Source organism: Xiphophorus couchianus, chromosome 9 (assembly GCF_001444195.1).
Source record: "Xiphophorus couchianus chromosome 9, X_couchianus-1.0, whole genome shotgun sequence".
Lineage (NCBI taxonomy): Eukaryota > Metazoa > Chordata > Actinopteri > Cyprinodontiformes > Poeciliidae > Xiphophorus > Xiphophorus couchianus.
In genome coordinates, this window is record NC_040236.1 from 30,491,528 (window position 1) to 30,513,265 (window position 21,738).

At 37.2% G+C, this 21,738-nt stretch overlaps 1 protein-coding gene across 1 annotated transcript in view; it reads right to left on the reverse strand.

The window, feature by feature from the left end:
* Window positions 1-20,651, reverse strand: part of ap1m3 (adaptor related protein complex 1 subunit mu 3) — a 35,611-nt gene extending 14,960 nt beyond the window's left edge. The window contains exons 1-6 of the mRNA XM_028028465.1: window positions 20,450-20,651; window positions 11,786-11,942; window positions 11,119-11,186; window positions 10,534-10,664; window positions 1,730-1,877; window positions 553-679 (exon numbers count right to left, since the gene is read on the reverse strand). Of these exons, the coding sequence (XP_027884266.1) occupies window positions 553-679; window positions 1,730-1,877; window positions 10,534-10,664; window positions 11,119-11,186; window positions 11,786-11,942; window positions 20,450-20,491 (673 nt within the window). The 5' untranslated portion in view covers window positions 20,492-20,651. The remainder of the gene's footprint in view (window positions 1-552; window positions 680-1,729; window positions 1,878-10,533; window positions 10,665-11,118; window positions 11,187-11,785; window positions 11,943-20,449) is intronic.
* Between the last annotated feature and the right edge of the window lie 1,087 nt (window positions 20,652-21,738).

Genomic DNA, 21,738 nt, shown 5'->3' on the forward strand with positions numbered 1-21,738 from the left:
TCAATGGTACACAGAAGTTTCTTTTTGGTTTGTTTTAAAGAGTTCCAAAATGAAGATGATCTTCTGGGCCAAAATCTGACTGACTCCTGAATGCAGATTGAAAATAAGTTCTTAATGGGATTCGAAACAGAGGAACTTCCTCACCATCCTGTCAATGTGAAAAAAATTTATATAAAGAAAATGTTCATCATCAAAGTGTCCGATCATTCGAGAAATGGCTTCTGAGAAATGTGTTGATCCCGTTATTGGCTCATGACTGTTTATAGTAATTTTTTTCTTCATGTCTATTCTGAATGTTTTTCTTGGAGAGAAATGATTTTCTTGCTACTGTTTGACACCTGGCTAGCCTCCAGAAGTGTTGCTCACTGTACATGAACAGTCACACAATCCATCACTACACAACTATTCCAAAGCACAAAACTGCTTCCACTGTCAAAGCACATGAAGTTCCTACTTTCATTTTGACCGAATATTAAAACGAGGTGCCACTCTTGTTATAAATGTTTTTAGAGACACAAAGGGCTCTGAGTACTTAACCTTAATGGTACTTACTGCCGGTGAGCTCAAACAACACTTTGTCATTGAGTCCCAGTCTGAGTTCAGGCATTCCGGAAAGGACGACTTTTAGCTTGATGCTGCCCACTATTTCACTGCGCAGGACACTGCCATTGGCGCTCACCTACAAACAGCACAAAAAATCATTTTACATCAATAAATGTTACTTTTATCCCCACAGTATGCACATTTTATTTATTTATTGAGGACATAAATGGTGTGCAAAATTAAACGTTTTGTAGGCAAAAGGTTAAAAAAAGAATTAAGGAAAGACATTTAGATGTTAGATCCTGATCATCTATTTTTATGTTCATGTAGTTCCTGCTCATATAGGAGACAGTATCAAAGATACTTCATTAGTTTCATCTCAACTAGTACAAAACTGCTGTTGTTTCTGCAATACATGAAATATGGCATTTGACTGCAGTTGAGTTTATCCAAGTTTTGGAAAGAGAACATGTATATGTATGTACATCTGATCCATTTCTTTGGAGGTTGTTGTAAGTCATGAAGTAAACAAAATAGTCCTCTACAGCCTCTGCTGTGCATCGCAAAACCAGATTTTAGACTGTTTTAATGGCAACAGAAATAAAAAAACTGCGGGAAAAAACTGAAATATGTCATTCAAAACCTGCTTTTATTTTATTACAATTACTGTTAAGCTTTAGTTTTTGGTCCTATGATTACTGTTTATTACAAAAGGCTTGTAATTTAAGAAATTTTTTCTGAAGTTAAACAAAAAAAGATTAAAAATTCAACATGTTTTCTGTATTTCAAGGGTCCTTTTGAACCCTGTTGGGTCTTAAGTTGTTCAAACTTTGGTTTAACATGATCAAAATGGGGGTGGGTTTAAAGACTGCAGTATTGAAATTCAGTCAGAACAATAATAAAGACAACATTGCAATCAAACATGGTGAATAAACGGGTGAATATTTGAAAAACAGATAAACTAACAAGCCAGAGATTTGACAGATTTCAACTCTAATCCGCACAATAACGGCCCTTTTTTATTTTAATAAAACCATTCAGGAAATGAATGGAAAAAACATAAAAATCAAACAAATAGCTTCTTTTTACACTGTTTGAAAGCATAAAATATGCAAATAAATATTTATATTAAAAGTAGAGACTTTTTCACATTAAGGATTTCTAGCAAAGTAAGAAATAGTCTCACCAGAAGATTTACAGACTCTATAACATCCATGAAGACTTCATTCTTCCTGTACTTGATGCCCTCTGACCGCCATGACACAGCATTGGTGACAGTGGCAGGTGGTCGAGGTGCCCCAACCTCCAGCTTATGCCCCTGCTGGGTAATGTACCTGATAGAGACAAAAAACAGAGAAAAGATATTAAAAGAGCTCCTGCTGTGGCCAATGTCACTCAGTAATCCTGCAGAGCCTGACACCTGAAAAGCTGTGAAAGAAAATTTATTACAGCAAAAAATAATGCTGAAAGTCCTCATTAAGAGGGTTTGGGAAGATTAAGATATTATATCTTTTGAGAACAAAGACAAATGATTCAGTCATGAATTATTATTTATTAAAGACTTCAGTCTCCAGGGAAAAAAAATAACAAAATGGTGAGCTTAAATGGTAGGCACTCTGTCTTGTAAGGAATGTTTTTCCAGGTGATAATAAATGAGCTACTGTGGAGCAAAGAAATTAAAGGAGATTTGTATTTATTTAGTAGGAACTCTATTCATGCTCGTAATTGGAAAAGAGAGATTTACATAATCCATTTTAATGGTGCACTTGTGTTTGTTTGACTATAAACTATTGCCAAAGTAAACGAGCTGAACTAAAGATGTGTCATGAGTACTAAGGCATAAAAACATGCTTGAACACCTTGTATATGAAGACATGTACAGATTAAATCCTCAAATATAATAAACAAAAGGAAAACCTCATTTGGCACATTTTTAAAGGTACGTCAATTAGCTGTAACTCAACGGACTGGTGTCAAATGATCAGGGGATTGATACAACTCGATCTGGTACCGACTGATTCTGATTGAGTCACCAAAAGGTCTTGTTCAAATTTTCACCCACGCTAACCGTCAGCTTTATTAGCATATTTTGCCAACAGGGGTTTCCTTGTTGCCAAGCACAACTATCAGCATATCTGGGTTTCTGATGTGAAACTAAAAACTCGGTTAAGCTGGGTTTCATGTCATTACCAGATCCACATTGTAACGTCAGAGGTAAATGTTTAGCCACCAGCGTTGGCCTTTAGTACCCCATTTTGTTTTGCTTCTCACTCATCGGTTGAAACTTTGAGTTCCTGAAATATTCTAACCTGGGGTTTTCTTTTAAGCAGTAGGCTAATTGTTGTATCGTATTTTATTTTAGTCCTGTTTCAGTTTCAAAAGCACAGACAAGGAAGTCCCTCAAAACCCCAGTTGTCTCTGTACTATATTCACCACGAAAAGACACCATCATAAGGGCTAAGTTTAACAGGTATAAAGACATGTTTAATCAGAAAGAAATCACAGAATATTTCTCAGTTTTAACTCTGGGACAAAAAACTCATTTACTGTATACCATCAACAAATCTTTCACATAGTTTTTAATACTTAGGTACTCTCAATAATGATTTAGAATTTTTAAAGTCTTCATAAAGTTCAGTATCAAGTGGATGTGCAGAATGTTCTGTTCAAATTCTTTATTGACTGCAACAAAAGGTAAATAAATTATTCATTAGAAATAAATGGTTAGAAACATTAGAAACTTTTTTAAGAAGGATCCAGTAATCTATAGGCAAAACAGCTGCACAAGGGATTACGTCATCCCTAAGTGAGCTAATTTGTTTTAGAGGTCCTTTGTTACTCCAGAGACAAATAATGACATGTCATGAGAATAAAAAAGCAGCTGCAGTTAGATAAACAACATGTGACCAGACCTGTTGTAACAGTAACACCTGCGCACCACTCTGTACTTCTTACTGGCCTCATTTCCTCTGCAGAGCAGAGTTTGTCATTTTCTATTTCTAGAATATGATGCACTGCAAGGTGAGGGTCAAACACATTAAAATGTTAGTTCTAAACTGTGAAATATATTTATCAGCTTGTGAAACTTCTGATTATTCCACAGAGTGCAGTAAGAAATGTCTTCAAGTTTTCCACACAAAATGTTTTACATACAAATATCAGACAAAGATAAATTGTGTAAATGCAGATCAAGCAGGTGTGTTGTGAGAGGGGGAGACCTATACAAACCAATCTGATCCTATGTGAAAAAAGACAGTAACCTGGTAAACTTAATAACTACATGTTTGTTGCATCTATGTCCAGCATTGATTAGACCATTTAAACCCCCCTTTTTGGTTTTTTGAGTTATTCAGAAATGGACTCGCAGGTGTGCTTCACCAAGTCTGCATAAGCTTACGGACAGAAACTAATGCACAACCAATTCCATTCTGCATTTTCTGGTTTGAGAGCAAAGTTGATTGTTCCATCAATTACAACAGGTTGTCAAGGTCTTAAAGCAGTAAAGCAGCCCCAGACCATCATACAATCACCATTATGGCTGTGGGTATGATGTTCTTTTTCAGAAAGGTTTGTTTTATGGCAGGTGCAATGGGATGTCAAATTTCCAAAAAGTGTGACCCACTCATCGGTCAACAGAATATTTTCCGAAGTTTTGACAATCAAAAGGTTATTGATTGTTATTGTTAGCAGCGGTTGTTGGTTTAAAAGTCTCTCATACAGGCTATTGTTGCCAATTCTCTTTCTTCACTGTTGAATCATAAGCACTACATTTAACCATGACAAGCAAGGCATGCAATGTTTAAGATGTTCTGGCTTCTTTTGACCTCAAAAATTAGTCAAAAATTAGCGATTTCAGTAATTGCAATCAGCAGGCAGCTCCTGGGGAGGTACTCCACTGCTGCATGTTTTCTCCACTTGTGGATCATGGATGAAGTCCCAAAGCATTAGTACCAGAACATTAAGGACTCAATTTGACTCCTGATGCAATTTCAATGCTCTAATGATGTCAAATTAAACACACAGTGGCAGCATGCAACTCAAAAAGAAATGAGCAAGAAAGAGTAAACACTGGAAGAAAACAAGCCATAAATTCACTACATGGGCAATTGTGCAATAATTGACGTGAACATTGTTTTTAAATCCAACACTATATTGGATAGTGCCCTTTTTTATTTATTTATATAAGTGTTGTGTCTGTAAAATAACTAGTCCCATAAGAAACACCTGTTCAGTTTTATCTGTTATTGCTGGTGTTGTCTGATCTCAGATAAATCAGTCAAAATTTGACACAAGGGCTGCACAAAGGAAAGTATCATCTCTGCAGACCCCACACATTCTGGTCACAAACTGTTGAAGCTGTTACTTTCTGGGCAGGGCTACATAATGCCCTTTTCAAAACCCAGCCATCACAGAGACAGTTTCTTTGATGATTATTTTGACCAGAATAATCAGCTACTCATCTTTGAAACCAAAAAATATATATATATTTGCACAATGTTACACCAATCATGGTCTTTTTTTCTTCACAAAGAAATGACTGCAAATACATCTGCATATCATTCCTTTATCTTTATTTCATTTCCCCTTTAATATATGTATGTCATTTCTGTAGCGTGTAAGTAAGCGCCTGGAAACAAAAGTTACTTTCCTTGTTTGTGCTCACAATCTTGGCCAATAAAGCTGATGTTGTTTCCACTGCTGTACTTTAATTTAAATGCTCTGCTAAAATAGATTAATAATAATATTTAAGTGTAAGAAAAACCGAACGTAGAAGAAATTAGATACTCAAAAGAAGGGCCTGAGTCATAAATCGTTGTATTTACACTTAATGGAACTTTATACAAACAGCATGTCTTTACTGAAGCATGAGAGACAGTTCTATAAAACAAACAGTACTTCAGTTGCTCATTAGAACCATTCTGAACTGGTGCTGCTGACCTGCACTTGAACTTACATAGAGTACTTGGCTAATATTCACAAAACGATTTGATTCAGATGTTGTGCAGCCTCATGCTTTGATCTCCTTTAAAATAAACTCCATTAATTTCAAACACCAAGACAGAAAGTGATCCAAAATGGCAGCTGCTGCAGCAGTCTTCTATCCTCTCCCTCTGTGATCAGCCATAAGGCACGCACTACAAAGCAAGATTAGCAGCTTAGAGAGGTATCTCCAAGTTCAACTCTGGGTTTTTAGTGTCACAAAACTCTGACTGGTTCACTTATTTCTGAGATGAATCACCATGGTAACTTTTGCTGGATACTGAATCTGCTTCAGGAGCAGATCAGATAAAATAAAAAAAAGGAAAGAAATAAATCCCAGTAATATCAAGTCTTCCTGAGCAACATTTTGTATGTATATGTTACCTACACATGTACAGTGATCAGTTGGAGATCCCATATTAAGAAACAATTACATTTGGGCACTGTAGATATAATTTCCGAACTTTTATTTTTCAATTTCACCTTTCCTTTGTTGACTGAAATGTTTTTCTTGTGACTTCTCTTGAGAATCAGATTATAACTTTTTCTTCATATTTACCAGTTGGCATCTAAATAAGGTGTTAAAGCAAATTAAATAAGAAGCAAGCTTGTTCTTGGTTACTTGTAAAGGTTTAAATTCAATAGAGCTTTGCATATTCAGCAGATACAAAGCCAATTTTTATGCATAAATCCTCTCTTTGGCAACCTTTATCCCTTTAGCTGATTTTAAGTCCTAAAGGAAGCACTCATCTACTTTCATTATGAATTGATCAACATTAAGATTTTTTTTATTTGAATGTACTTAGAGTAAGTACAGGTACAGGGTTGAAGAAAAGTTCTTTATGCGTTTCATTTATGTAGTTTCAGGACTGTGTTTATAGCTCTGTTTTGATTTCCACTAAGGCTTGAAGGAAACATCTGTTTGGCTGTGCCTTTCGTCTACACAATGCTGCTCAGAACAGTGAGAGAATAACAAAACAATAAAGCTCCAGCCGGACAGGCTGAACAATGAGCAGCAACCAGTTGAAGAAGCATGTGAAGCCAAATTCAAGAGCAAATTTTCATTTTCGTGTTTTAAAACTACAGATAGAATAAAATCAACTGGAGCTGCTCTAAATCGACAAATCTTTTTAGCATGCTACCAGTGTCATGAACTATGAAGACAAATTCTGTAGATTAAGGAGGAAATACAAATGCTAATTGAAAGGCCTTGTTTTCGCTTCAAATGTACAGTTCTGTTTAAATGCCAACAGTAAAAATGACAAAAAACAAACAAGTTTAGGATTGATTGACAGATTAAAGCAGGAGATTTTCCCTTGTTTTCTGTCCCAATTCCTCACACTTCAGGGTCTTGAAAAGCCTGCTGAAATGCAAAAAAGTCTGATAGAGATGAAAGACTTTGACATATGAGAGTTTGGGTCGATGTTGAATTGTTTTGATGTTTTTCTATTTTGCCCTGATTCTCCTCGGAAATGCTAATGAAGGGATCTTGAAGAGCGTCTGGCACTAAGCTGACAGATTAGCATAACAATAGGAGAAACATGCAAACAAAGCCAAGGTTTTACTATAATAATGCAGATATTTGACCTTTCAAGGTAAAATAGGCATAAAATACACAAATAAAACTACATTTCTTACATTCAGTGTCTCATTAAAGCATCAATACCCCTTGACTTAGAGAACAAACAGCATCATTAAGACCAACAAGCAAAGCAGATATATTAGGGTCTGTCTGTGTTCTGTTTTAATGAGAATCTTAAAGCAGATGTTTGAAACAACCCAAATTTTGAAAATAACCTAAGTTTTGCCAAAAAAAAAATTGGCACAAATGCCCACCTTCCACAACATGGCCACTTAAACTGATTGGCCAGCAAGTTTTCTAACAAGATAAAATCTTCTGGCAAATCTGCTATGTTTGCAGGTATAAGTTTTGCAATCATAAGTTTCACAATCTTTTAATATGTTATTTATGCAAGAATCACAATAACATTTATTTAAAAAAAGTTTTAAGACTTTTTCTAGTTTGTCACAAGCCAAGCAGGAGACACAGCAAGAGTGAAGGAAGATGACGACGAGACTAAAACTGAACTTTTTGTCCTACATGAAGGCTTCAGTGTGAGGTAGGAAACTAATGCTGCACATCAACCTGAACATGACAACTCCACTGTGAAATATGGTGATGGCATCAGAAAGCTGGTCAGAGTTGATGGGATAATGGGCTGAACTAAATACAAACCAGTCCAAAAAAGAAACATCTTAAAGGATGCAAAAAAAAAACAAAAAAAAACTTGCGATTGGTGCAAAGGTTCACCTTCCAGTAGTGAGAACTGTCTCCCCTCAGACCTGCTGCAGGCCTTCTATCACTGCTCCATAGAGAGTGTGCTCACGTACAGTCTGTGTGTCTGGTACGGCAGTAGCACATCCGCGGACAAGAATGCGCTCCAGAGGGTTGTTAGGGCAGCAAAGAGAACCATAGGCTGTCCCCTCCCCACTATGGAACAGATTTACACTTCCAGGCTCCCCAAGAAATCTTTGGACATTTTAAATGACTCTTCACACCCTGGCCATGGTCTCTTCCAGCTGCTGCCATCAGGCAAGAGATACAGAGCAATAAAAACCAGGACAAATCGCCTAAAACACAGTTTTTACCCGATGGCAATCATGGCACTAAATTCAAAGGCATAAGAACTTCTGCTCTTGACACCACTTTGTTAAAAAATGTAAATTCTGTTGCGACACCTCCAGGCGCTGCAATCATCTTCTGATGTGTATTTATTTCTCATTTTGTACTATTTATTTCTTTATCTTTTTCATGTATGTATGTATATGTATATTGTATATTATGTATATACATATAACCTGCATTTTAACTTGAGTGGAGCAAATCTCAATCTCGTTGTAATCTGTTGATGACAATGACAAATAAATCTTATCTTATCTTAAAAATGCTATTTGTCTAATCCGATTGAGTTTAAGCTATTTTGCAAAGAAGACTGGACAAAGTTGAGACATTTCTCTTAAAACTCACTGCAGAACTAATTCCAGAAAAAGAAGTCTACCAAGTATGGACTCAGTGAGGTAGAAATTAAATGTATACTAGATTGGTCAGATTGTATTTGTAAAAATATGAAATCCATTTATCAATGTCATTCTCTTTCACAATTATGAACAATGGTGTTTTTGTCCATCACATCGCCCCAGTTAAATAAATTGACTCTTATAACTAACAAAAAATGTGAAAATAATTTCAGTATGACTACTTTACAAACCACTCTAGATTCATAGGTATATTTTTATGCATGAGCAACTTATTCTTTTTCCCCCACCCACACAATAACTCTTGCCAAGTATGCAGTGTAATATTGTAAGCGTTCTTATTGCTGCTGGGTCATTAAAAGGTTAAAGAACTGAAGTAACAACCAGAGACAAAGACAATCGGAGTGTGTGTGTGTCTATGTTTGGGGGTGGGTGTGTGTGTGTGTGTGTCTACTGTCTGCAGGGATGAGAGCGTGTTTGTCTCCGTGGAGGGTAGGGGAGCTGAGCTTTTCTGTCTGAGAGTCTTAAGTGTGTTCAGCTGAAGGTACCATTGTGTAAGTGCCAGTTGGAGACGAGTGATTCTCAGCATCATTCAGTCAACACACACACAGTACACAAGAGTCTTAACATCAAGCTACATGCAAAACTAGTTACACATAAGCAGCTAAGTTATACAATTGTACTTTTTAATGAAAATCAAAAAAGATAATGTGCAAACTGAGGCAATGTCAGAGAGTTGCTGCATGTTACAAAAAGTTGGGTCTTATCCTTGAGACAAATGCCTTTTTGAGAAGGGAGTAGAAGAAGACAAAGCAACCCTGTCTAAAACCAAAAGCACAGGAACAAAGTGTAAGCATTTCTCACCTTCCTCACTGGTTACGTTCTGCGTTTTATTATGACCACAGTTTAGGCCAATGGCTCTCAAAGCCTACTCATTAGGTACACTAATTCCCTCTCTGCTGCTTCCTGACATTATACCACAAAGTAGTTATCTCAAAGTCTCTTTATCCCTGATGGAAAATACAAGTGTCACTTGAACATGTGTAATTGGATCGGAAATTAGAACAAAGTGTTGCAGTTACTGCTTTCACGGGGCTTAAAAAATATAACCTTATTCACTTATCAGCCCTATGTTTAAATTATCATTTCTATGGAAACATTTGTTAGATATAATTGCCCAATCCTTGTTATAAAGACTGGTAATTATGTTACCCTTCCCTTTTGTTTCCTGCTGTGAACTGCTGTTGGGTTGGTCTGAAAATTTGGTTCCAGAATGTATTGGTGTGTTATCTTATGCAAAAACTGAAGCACCACAATAATTTCAACACAAAATGATTTTGACACCAAACCAGAAAACCACTCCATTTTCCACAAAAACCCTATTGGTTAAGAAATTTTTGATCACTAAACCACTTTTAATGCCAACTTAAACTGGGAGAAAGAAGAGCCAATTAATTTTGAAAAAATTTCAAAACGGCAACACAGGCGTTGGCGGTTCAACCCTACGTGAAGCATTCTGGGTTTGGGTAAAAAAATAAAAAAACCAATCACCCTTTGTTCCCTGCAATTTTGGCTTATGCTAAAGGATAAGCAACTGCTAGGAAAATCCTACAGCTAAATTGTATAATTGACAGCAGGTCTAAAAATAACATCTGTTTTCAGTTGAATTGTAGAGAGGATCTGTCATATTAAAGATGAAAATAATTAATCATAGTGGCTTTTTGACATCTGCTTTATGCTCAGTAAATATAATGTCAAATTAGTGATCTCAAAGGTTGACTACTGAAGGCGTCAGCGGAAGCCCAGTGGACTGATTTTGTGGGGAAGCCCATTGGTGAAAGACTTAGAATCCCTCCAAACACAATCCAAAGCAGCTTTGGCCTGTCATTATATTTAAAATATCACCTCGGTTATAAGGAACAGGTTAATCCAAGGACTTTAGTGGAGTCACAGATTGTGCATCACTTTTCTTACTCTTGTAGGATCTTGCTCTCAGTTGTCTGGGGGAATCCAAAGTCCATCACTTCATCCATCAGTTCATATACTGTCACAAAGTTGTCACGAATACTTTCCTCCTCCAGCTCTTTAAAATACTCCTTAAATACCTGCAGAAAGAAAAACGAGTTGGAGTTTTTTACATCAGCTCAGATAAAAAAAAATACATGGTGTGACAGTTTGTCATGCTGTGTAGGAACAGATTCTCCCTACAACAGGGTAGCAAATTACCCCTATTGCATAACTGAATTTACAAGAGCAAGCTGTAACAATTATAAAAAGATAAAGATAATGAGAGAGAGAGAGTAATAATAGGGAGTAGTTTTGGGCAGGGAGATGGAGATAACAAATGTAAAGACAAAGATGGCACACTTAAAACAAAACATACAACCACAATGCATTGTGGGATGTATGCACAGACATGGAGGCAGAATATGGAGTTGGCTGCCAAAGGGGGAGGAGCCTCCAAGTCCCAAAAGACCACCCCCAACCCAGCAGATGACACAGCACTAAAGGGATTTCCCTGGTATTAAAGAAAAGTTAAAGAGCTGAAGTATGACTCACCTGAACTATTCTATAAAGAAAGGAGTACACCAGAGCAGCGTTGGCATTCTTCTTTGTCATTGCTACCACTTATGAAGAAACTGTTAAGAAAAAACACTTTTCATCCAAAGGTTGCACCCAAAATAATTATTTTCACTTATCCTTTGCAGAAGAACAGAAGTTAAAAAATTGCACATGCAACAGTATATAAAGTTACCAGAATGCATCTGATTCAAAAGCAATTAAGAACATAACCCAGGGTTGAAGAACAGCTAGGATGTAATTCAATGCATTGGGAATAGCAGTTACTCCCAACTGCAATATGATGCTGAATTAATAATGTTCTAGGAAGACTGACTGTATAATCTCACAGTAGAAAAGGGGAGGATATTCTGCACAGTAAATCATACATTGCTCACTCTGATTCATGATATGCAAAGGCAGACAGTGAGAAGCTCAGGAGCTGCTGGCTACACAAACTTGGAGCATAGGGCCTCCTGTGGTTCTGTTCTGGGAAGATAAAATTTTCCCGTATCATAAATAGAAATGACTGACAGGGAGGGGCTGACACTTTGAGGTGGGATTGTCAGTCTTCATGAGAAACTACACCCATTGGTGAATTGAGACATCCACAGTGAAGACACCTTTTACACAAAACATCACACAGAAATAAACTCGCATTGGATACAGTAAAGGTTGCTGTGTTTGATCCAGAGGAAGTGTGAGGAGCCATGGCTGACCAGCGGTGTCATCTCAGCATCTTCCTCCCTCTTCATCAATATGGGCATGAAGTGGTCAATTTCATTCATGTCCATGTTTCCCATGTAGTTACGGCAAATCAAAACCTGGACAGATAACACAGAGCAGAGAGGGAGAGGAAATATTATGCAGCAACCATTCAGTCATTAAAGATTCATAGCTTTGGCTGAGATACCAAACCTGCACTCTAGTCTGAAGATGCTTCAGGAACCTTTGGCTGACAGTTGAAAGAAAAGACAAAAAAGAAAAGAAAAAAACTCATCCTTTCTCAGTTTCTCTCGCAACAAAATGTGCAAACAGTGTTTCATGCCTGAACGTTTTCCTTGAAGCTATAATGGACTGATGGATATCTCAGCATGAATGATGAATGGCTTCCTTAAAATAAGAATCAGAGTAGATCCCAGCAAAGTTCACAAGATGATTGAGGTCAAAATTCAAAGAAACCATGCTGTGTACATTTCTATGGGAAAATACAGGGTAAACGTTCAGGCATGCAACATCTCAGTATATCGAAGGTGTGTGGATGTTGGGTCTTTTCCCTCAAGATCAACAATTAAAAAAAGAAAAACCCCAACAACGTTCACATACCTTTAAGTTATTTACTTAATGAAAATCAAAGCAAAAGCTGTTGGAGCCTTTTCCATGCCTGAGCTCCAACAGACAGGATTCAAAGGAAAATCTTGATATGAAAAGAATACAGAATCTTGGCATGCACAGCATGCATCAGACGTTTAAATTAAAAAGTATATTTACCAAAGAAATGACATCTCAATGACTAAATTTCAGCACAGCTGGATTTTCAGCAGCTCTACAAGTAGTATCCTGATTTAAACAAATTAAGTTTAAGATTAAGACTGATTTGTCACGCTGCAGTATGAGCACAAAAACAACCGCCCATTATTCTAGTTAGGAAAACATGTTTTTTTTTTTGCCCATGCTACATTGTTTTCAAACCACAGTTGACTAGCTCAAGGCAGCAGACAGCATGCTGGCTAAAAGGTCAGAAATCCTGGCTAATTAGATAATATCAGCTTTTTAAGTGTTATGGTACTTTAAGAGCAAAATGGTACAATAACATGAGGAATAAGCACTTAAAAACAGCTACTTGGTTTAGCAGGCGCTTCCCATTTTTGTCACAGTATATGTATCAAATAAAATGACCAATAAATTGTCATTATATTTAACCAGTTACACTGTGAAAATCTCATAAAGGTCCATGTTTAAAGGAGATAGGCCAGGACAGTTTAAAAATATATTTATAGCAAAACCATAATAATAACAAGAATGCAAATTCATGGTACCTTGTTAGAACATTAGTAACAATATAATTGTCAGTGGTACATAATCAGTACCAAATGAACTGAATTAAATTTTGGGGTCGTAAATCATTTACACAAATGTCTGATTGAGGTCATATTTAATTAGTAGTATGAACGACTATACAAAACAACATAAACAGCAAAATCTGAGTATCAAAATTGAAACTGAGTATCAAGACCTGTTGTGTGGACGTAGCCTAAGAAAATAACTTTCCAGATTAATGTTTCCTAACCCTGGTCCTCAGGGCACACTGGCCTGGATGTTTTAGGTGTTTCCCTGCATCAGCACACCTGATTTCAATTGAGAGTTGATTAAGGGGCTTTTCCTGAACTGCAGTCCTTAGAATCAGGTGTGTTAACGCAGGGAAGCATCCAAAACATGCAGGGCAGTGAGCCTCCAGGACCAGGGTTGGGAAACACTGTTGTGGACCATGGAAGGAGATTAAGAAATAAAAATTCCTCTGCTTTGGGGGTCTGTATCTTTCTCTCACACACATGCACACACCAACACGCACAAAGACAGACACACAACTCTCCTTTGTCTTTAATAGAAACTTTGTTGTGGAGAGGTCACACATGGCCAGGTACAAAGGGAGAAGGAAATAAGATATAAAAAGGAAATTCCAGCCAAGTAATCCGAGGCTGTGGATAGGCCGATGCTCAGGTACTGTGAAGAAAGATGGAAACCGCCGAGTGAGCAGTTCAAAGGTCAGAGGAGAAAAAGAATGACATATGGACAGGTTGTTGCATCAAAAAACTGCAATGCTGAATATTGCCAGTGTGTAGAGATTCACTTTGAAGTTCTGAAATCAAACTAATAGAAAACAACAAGACAGAAAACAACAAGACATTCTTTCTCTAAAGTATTCAGCTTCAGTCGTTCTGGAGTCACTGCTATCACAGATCATTCTACTACAAAGAGATTTTGGATAGAGTTACTATTTTAAAGCAGTTGACATGTATTGCAATGGGATAAAAAAATAAATACTGGAACATTACATAATGGAAATATTGGCTCCATGCTACATTGTCTAGTTAATCTGCGTTTTAAAAACTGGGAGATTGATTAATAATGTATATAAAGCTCTCAGGGCTCATAATGAGCTTTGACAAGTTTCCCTTATCACCCATTTCCCTGCTGTACATTGAAAAGTACACAACTGTCATTTACCAAACAACTTCATACTCTGGAGAGGTATTAATCGTTTGATTCTACAGTGACAGAAAATGAAAGTGTCAGGCTTCTTTCTTGTTAGCTGTGCAGAGAAGAATGTAACCTGGTGCAAAATATCCTAAATGTGACTTTAAGATGAGGAAGACGTCACTGTTGTGTGTTAGTTTGTATGACTGTCTAATTAAAAAGGACAATATCATGCAGTTTTGAGTATTATTTATTTATACCTGGGTTTACATTCCTCAAATGGAAAAACAATCCGAAACTAAACAAATCTAAGGTGTACTCAAAACTGCATTTTTATTAAATCACGTGTATCTAAAACTGTAGATAACCTAAAAGAGAGGGAAGGGAGGGAAAAATAGCATTTAGAGGAAATTTGGGGCAGGGGCACACACAACAATGGGTGGCTGTGTCCAGAATGTGAAATCAATACAATCCACTCACTACTGACCTCAAAGACAAATAGGGACCAGAAAACCCTCACTGGAGTGTTTGACCCAAAGGCAAACTAGACAAAAAAAAAATCTCAGCAAATCTAATGTCAGTTTGGATCACCCATCAACACTTTGCAACATAAATCACAGTATAAATCTCACTGAGTCACTCCAATACCAGGGTGATTATGAGATAAGCTAAAGAGCTGTTGACAGAAAATGTAGTTTGCTTATGAAAGGGCTACTAGACCCCTAAGAAATTCAGATATAATGCCACACAGTTCCTTGGTCAATAGAAACTATTTAACAACAGAAATGGTCACAATGCCTCCTTTTTATCCCAATCTGAGATTCCAGCTCAAAGTGACACTGACAGCTCCATTGTTTAGCAATTGGGAGTATGTTAACATGCAAACTACTATCATTGTTGTCTGGAAACAAATTTTACTACCTTTTGTCCAACTTTAAGTATTCTGACCAAAACTGCTTCTTTGTGGTTTTACTACACCAATATTTGGAAATAATTACGTTAAAGTGATCTTGTACGCCACCATTTTTGGAAAAAGCCAACATTAAGTTTGGAGCTGCCAGTAGTTGTCCAGAGGAATTACAGTGGAGCACCTACTCATGATTTGCAGATTTTTCTGTGGATTGCAGCTCCAATTTATTAGCAGAAAATTCACCCACTATTGCAGGTTTTTGAAAATATTAAATCAAATGCTGCTTTGGAAGCTGAAATAGCAATAAGCAATGCTACTTGAATGCTATGGGCTCTTTGCACCTCAGCTTCCGCGTTCGGGGAAAAGCTGCTCAATCTTTTCCCATCTATTGAAAAAGGCATTTTACACTGGATATTTGCAGGGCTTGTCCAAGGTAACAATTAATGATGTACATCGATCCGAAGCTCTAACAAGTAAGCTGGAGAACGGTTTTAAGATGTACTCCTCTTTATACACAGATACAAAGGTGAGTTTTACTTTCTTTAAACTTTGTGGCTAACATTAGCTTTAGCTTATGCTAGACATTTTTCTTGTAAAAATGTGCTATTTAAGTATCTAAACATTTTTCATCATTCATTAACGGACAATGTTTTTACCTTGTTTTCAAGTATATTACTTGTGTTTATTGTCGTCAGTGTCAGAGACCAAGTAACGGGGATTGCTTCTGAAGCACAACAAGCCCAGCTTAACAGCTTAACTAGCTTAACAGTAGAGCAGCTCTGGTGTCGGAGTTCTAGTTCAGCTGATGGTTCAGAGTTGTTGGTTTTAGAAAAATATGGCCGTGTTCCGTAAGGTCTCCGTGTTACTTCGCTTTATTAGTTTTGCATGCTTCTTGTGAAGCAGGACGGTGTTTACAGCAGTGTGTTCAGGCGGAGCAGTTGCTCAGCTGTCTGGCTCTGGTCCGCTCTCTCGTTCCCATAAACTCTCTTTCAGGCTGAATACAGAAGTGATTCCATGGAAATAACACAGGAGGCTCCTTTACCTTCTGCTTTAGGCTGAAGAAGTTGATCCGGAGTGAAGTGAAGGCTGTACACTTTGCTGTGCGGCGTTAGCTTTAACTGGTAGCCACGAATATTTACAAGCCACCATCTTCTTAATTCAGGACTGTTTGGAAATCCATGAAACCTTAAAAGCCCATTATATTAGGAAGACAGCAATGTTCATAGTATTGTTTTATTTGCGTCTGAAATAAGACTTTGTCTTTTCTAGCTGTCATGGTAACTCAAAGTGGAAAAAAGAGAGCCGCATTTGCGCATGCGGTTGTGACGTCAGCGCGGCAGGTGCAAAGAGTCCATTGGCTGGGATTTGCAAAGCAGCCAATACAGAAACTCCATTCATTTTCCTTATTTCTGCTTATTTAAGAGCAGAAATAACTAAATCTGTAGACTATTATCTTCTGTAGTATTGCTAAAACGGCTTCCACTGTGCCCATTAAGATATCTTTGGTGTTTACACTTATAAAATAGACAGTTTTAAGCGTGTTTAGAAGAAGTCTCAAGTATTTGTGAATTTTAGCTGCCCATTGATGGATGTAGTTCCTAATCCCTGTGAATTTACTATATGTTATAACCTTTGAAACTGATTCATGTGACCAGATGAATCAGGCTACACAAACTGTGGGGTGTCTGAAGGGCTGAGTCTGGGTTTAATTTAGCATTTGACAGAAAAATGAAAGGATGGAAAAATGTCAAGACATCTCTGTAGTAATGAAGGCATATCCTGTGAGCCCTATGGCAATAACTAATTTTGAAATCACCCCAGGATCCATTTGGGATTTTTAGTTGGAATCGACCAGCAGCTTGGCATTTCCATCCAAAAAAACCACACAAAAAAAACAAGCATTGTGACTAAAAACGAAAGCATCACAAATTTGAAACATCATATATTGAGGAACCAATAAACTTAAAGTTAAACTTCTCAGCTTGCATTTTTGAATCCAAGTATCTAACTCCTTTAGTTATTTTACACTTACTATATGACCACGTTCGTCTGCTGGAGACATCTAAATGCTCACAATAACCCTAAACTTGAGCTCAAGTAAATTACTGTATAGAAAAATTCTATTTTGAAGCTCTAGCAACAATTGATGCCGTGATGATTGTAATAGCTTGACATTTTGGTACATCAGTGAGTCCCAGAAGCTATCCATGTTCAGGCTGGTGCCCAGGAGGTTAGGGTGGAAAGGGGACGGCTTTACGGTGGAGGGATAAAGGGCAGATGTGGAGATTGGCTTCTGCCTTCTTGTGCATTTTAAGGAATGTCTGAAAGCTGAAATGGGCAGGTTGTGCTTGACTGTTTTTTTGTAATGTCTTGTAAACTATGTAAATACTCATTTAGAATTCAACCTTTTACTCTAGCTAATTACACTTTTAATTACAACTACAATGCACATTTGCTCTATGAGCACTAAAATTTAGAAACTTGTCTGATCAGGACATTGCCAGAGGCACAGTGAGGATGGAAGGTGAAGCACTGCTAAGTAGCCTGGGGGCAGAGATAAGTAGATTGCAAGAGGGAAAAAGAAACCTTTAATCTGTACAATCAGGCACCCAGGCTATGAAGGATGGATCTTTCTCCCTGATGGGCATTGTTGTCAAGCAGAAAAGGCTATTCAGCAATTCCTTTTGTTGCCCTTGTAGTGACTCCAGGACTGATTAATCATCAATCAAATTGACACGCAGATTTTGAATCAATCATTAGGTCTGTAAATGTCAGATATGTCAGGATCCCACAGGTTGGTTTGTATTATTTGTATTTGCTTATTTGTAATGGGTCTTTTGAGATTTACAATCTCATTTACAAGGATGTCCTGGACAAAACCAATACTAATATAATCAGATGTTTTGGTCCAATCAAAACCTGAAAATATATACACCGATGCAGTTTTTTTTTTCATTTTCTTTCACTGACCATAAGAATTTCTGGGATATTGGTAAAACAAAAAATATAAAGAAAAACAGTGAGTTTCTAGGCTATCAACATCTGACTTTGATTGCATCAATGTCTGATGTTGCAGTGTAGAGGTGTCCAAAGTCAGTCCTCAAAGTCTGGTATCCTGCATGTTTTACTTCTCTCTCTTTGTTACTACCTCCTCAGCATGTGAATGGCATATATTAAAGAAATGAATCCACATAAAATCAAGGAAAAAAGCCACAAATATGAACATTATTGCTCTCAAAGTTAAGCCCCACAGGTTTTCTTTGGGCAGTGTGACTTTAAGACACAGTGCCGGGTTTGCAGTGCTGACCAAACAATCCCAGCATGCTGCAGACATTTTTGTTCCTATTCTTAGACATTTTTTTGTAAGTTAGTTCAAATTAAAAGGAAATATGAAATACGGGTCTAAAATATGCATAGAAGTCAAAACAATTAAAAACAAATACATAGCTTAGACTAAATACTATGTAGATTACACTAAAAGTAAGTAAGAGATTTCAGAGCATTAAAATGAACAAAACTTGGCATTTTAATTGAAACTGAAAAAAATGAGTTGACAAAAAAAATCCCACACATTTACACATTTAATATGAAAAAATATACTCTAACAAAATAAACAGCAACAGACAAAAATCAATATAACATTTTAGGGCTTGACACATCTCTCCATATCCAGGTGGACCTCGGCCAATGACGTGCTCTTATTCCTCCTGTGTTTACAGCTTGAACAACCACCCTACACGCAGAGATTTATGGTATGAGGCCGTTTATAAAGGTTTTAGAAAGGTTTATAAGGACACAATCGAAAAGAGAAAAAAACTGTTCTCACAGGAAATCCAGGAAGTTTTGGTTTCCTTGTCACAGAGACTAAATATCCACACTGCAAACCAAAATTATCTCCTCACTGACTTTCTTTGAAGCTAGCTTTTTTTTTTTTTTGGGAGGGGGTGTTCAGCTCATGATTTGACCCATTGAGTGTTTGGCACTAACCTTTGACTCTTTTTTTGTCCCTGTCAGTTTATAGACATGAATTAGACCTAATTGCCCTGTATTCTACTGATTAAAGAAAGAATAGCCAAACAATGGACCCTAAATAAGAAATTATTCATTATAAAAAACGAGAACGTTACTTTCCTCTATGTCCTTATTGCTTACCAAAGTACAGAGTACAAGTAGAAATCTAGGACAAATAGCGTAGAGCTGATGCTAACTGATCAGTTTTCTGCTTAAATTGTACAAACTTTGTTTAGATCAGCAATCACCAAATCCTGCAAAAGTCACTGTAGCAACTTTTACATGGATCCCTGCTCCAACTGACCTGAATCTAATGGGCTAATTTCTGCAGAGGCTATTTCAGTCATTCATGTGATTGAAGTGTGTTGGAACGCAGACGGATCTAAACGTTTCAAGGCAGTGGCTCCCAAGTTGTGTTAAATCTCATTAGCATGTTGAGAGTCAAAATTAAGTGAGTCTAGGATTAAGTTTGTGTAAACAACCTGAGACATAAAATTTTATTAATTTTGCAAACCTACTGATCAAACCAGAGTAGGGTGGAGTTCAGTACACTATGCACACCCTCAGCCTATCTGCTGCAAAAATAAGCAAATCACATTTTATAAATGTTTTGAAGTTCTTGTTAACTATCAAACAAGAAAATATGTGCAAAACATCAATGGGAACAAAAAGTAAACAATTAAATAGGACTTTTAGAGACAAGGAAAGCAATACAAAAGAAAACGAGAGATTAAATCCTTGATCCAGTGGAAAGATATTTTCTAATGACTAAATTATGTGTAAAAGCCTAAATTCTATATTTTCATGCACGTTGAAACACTTTTCAAAGGGATCAGTTGCAATTAAAAGAAACAATAGCTCCAAGAGATAAGTTCCAAACTTTGAAATAGGACACATCACATATAATAAGGGCTGCATCGGTGCACAAGAACAAGCTCTCTGTGTACACTCAGCATCGATAAACGAGTTTGGCGAGTTGGCTTTCTCTTCCTGTTTTATGTCAGTGTTACAACCCATTTAACCTTAATTCACTAACTTACTCTCTTGAAACACAACTATGCCGGAAATTTTCTAAATGCAGTAGAAACAAGCACGGTGAAATAAAAATATATACTTCAGCAGAGGCGCTTCCTTTAGTTTAAATAGTCCTCGTATTGCAGGTGCCGCGCTGTTAATGTCAACTTCCCCACCAACAAGTCGCCCAAAACTTACCTTTCCCTTCAGGTCGAGGATGAATATCGCCGAGGCGGACATCTTGACGGAGAAAAAAAAAACCTCGAGAACAAGAATGAGGCAGGATGATTCCTAGGTCTACTGTAGGATATGGGTCATATAAATGGAAGAAAAAGTCGCTCCCATCATTCTCCTCCTCCCCCCTCTGAGCTGCGCTCTGTTCAGTCGAAGCGTTTCGCTGCAGCGCCGCTTTTCCGGAGCGTCAAACTCACTGTGTTTACAGAAGCACAATTTCCGGCCGCAAAATGAGCTCAACCAATCTATTTCCATCCTCAAATTTTGTTAATGTCAACCTCAGCACGATGTTGCAGAACGCTTAAATCAGTTTTGTTTGCCTGGCGTAGCTCTTAGTGTTGCTTTTTCAGTGCAAAGGAGCCGTTTTACACTCTTAACAAGGCTTGGATCTTCTGGAAATAAAAGACTGAAGAGGTTGTGAATTTTGAAATGATTGACAAGACAAGACACCTCAGATCTCAACAATAAAGATGTAGAACTTATGATAAACATTTAATAAAATATGTGTCCTTGAGAAATTGCTCATAAAAAAAGTGAATATTAAAATAAGGCTTAATAATAATACCCAACGACTGAAAAAGAAATATCTAAAATGATTCAGGCAAGGCCAATAATATAGTTAATGCGAAGCTTCCTTTATCTGTAAGAATACATTTTAAGACAATTGAAATAGCTTCAAAAGTCATAATTCGTCGTTTCTCTGGAAATACCTATCAGTAATAATATACACTTCACATTTTTAATGCTTTTATGGGCTGCCATAATATTATCTGTTTATGCCTAGATTATAAACTAGAGTTTGCACAGATTTGAAGTTAAAGCATTCAATACTTTGGGCATTATTATTATTATTATTAAGTGGTAATCGTGTCTATTTTCATGTATTTTTCCCGCCCATGGGCTGACAGTGTGAAATTCAACGCTTTTGTTTTGAAGGCAAAATAGCTCTGCTTCTGGTTTTGCTGTGAACTTGACGGGCCGCTCTTCCGGATGCAGCCTCGCCAGACAGCTCGACGCAGACCTGTCAGGCTGCTCTCATCAGCTGTATGGCCTCACACAGAAACGCTTCAGGGCTCGACCCAGCGCGCAGTGCCAAGCTTAATTACTGTTGTTTATATCAGATTATGTCGCGGAGTTTAAAGAAGGAGAAGGTGAGTGACTCGAGTTGGTGCTCGTTGAAGCGAGAAGTCCTAAAGTTATTCCTTCAGTTTCAAAATCAACTATATCTGTTCCCAAAAGTGACACGGTTACAG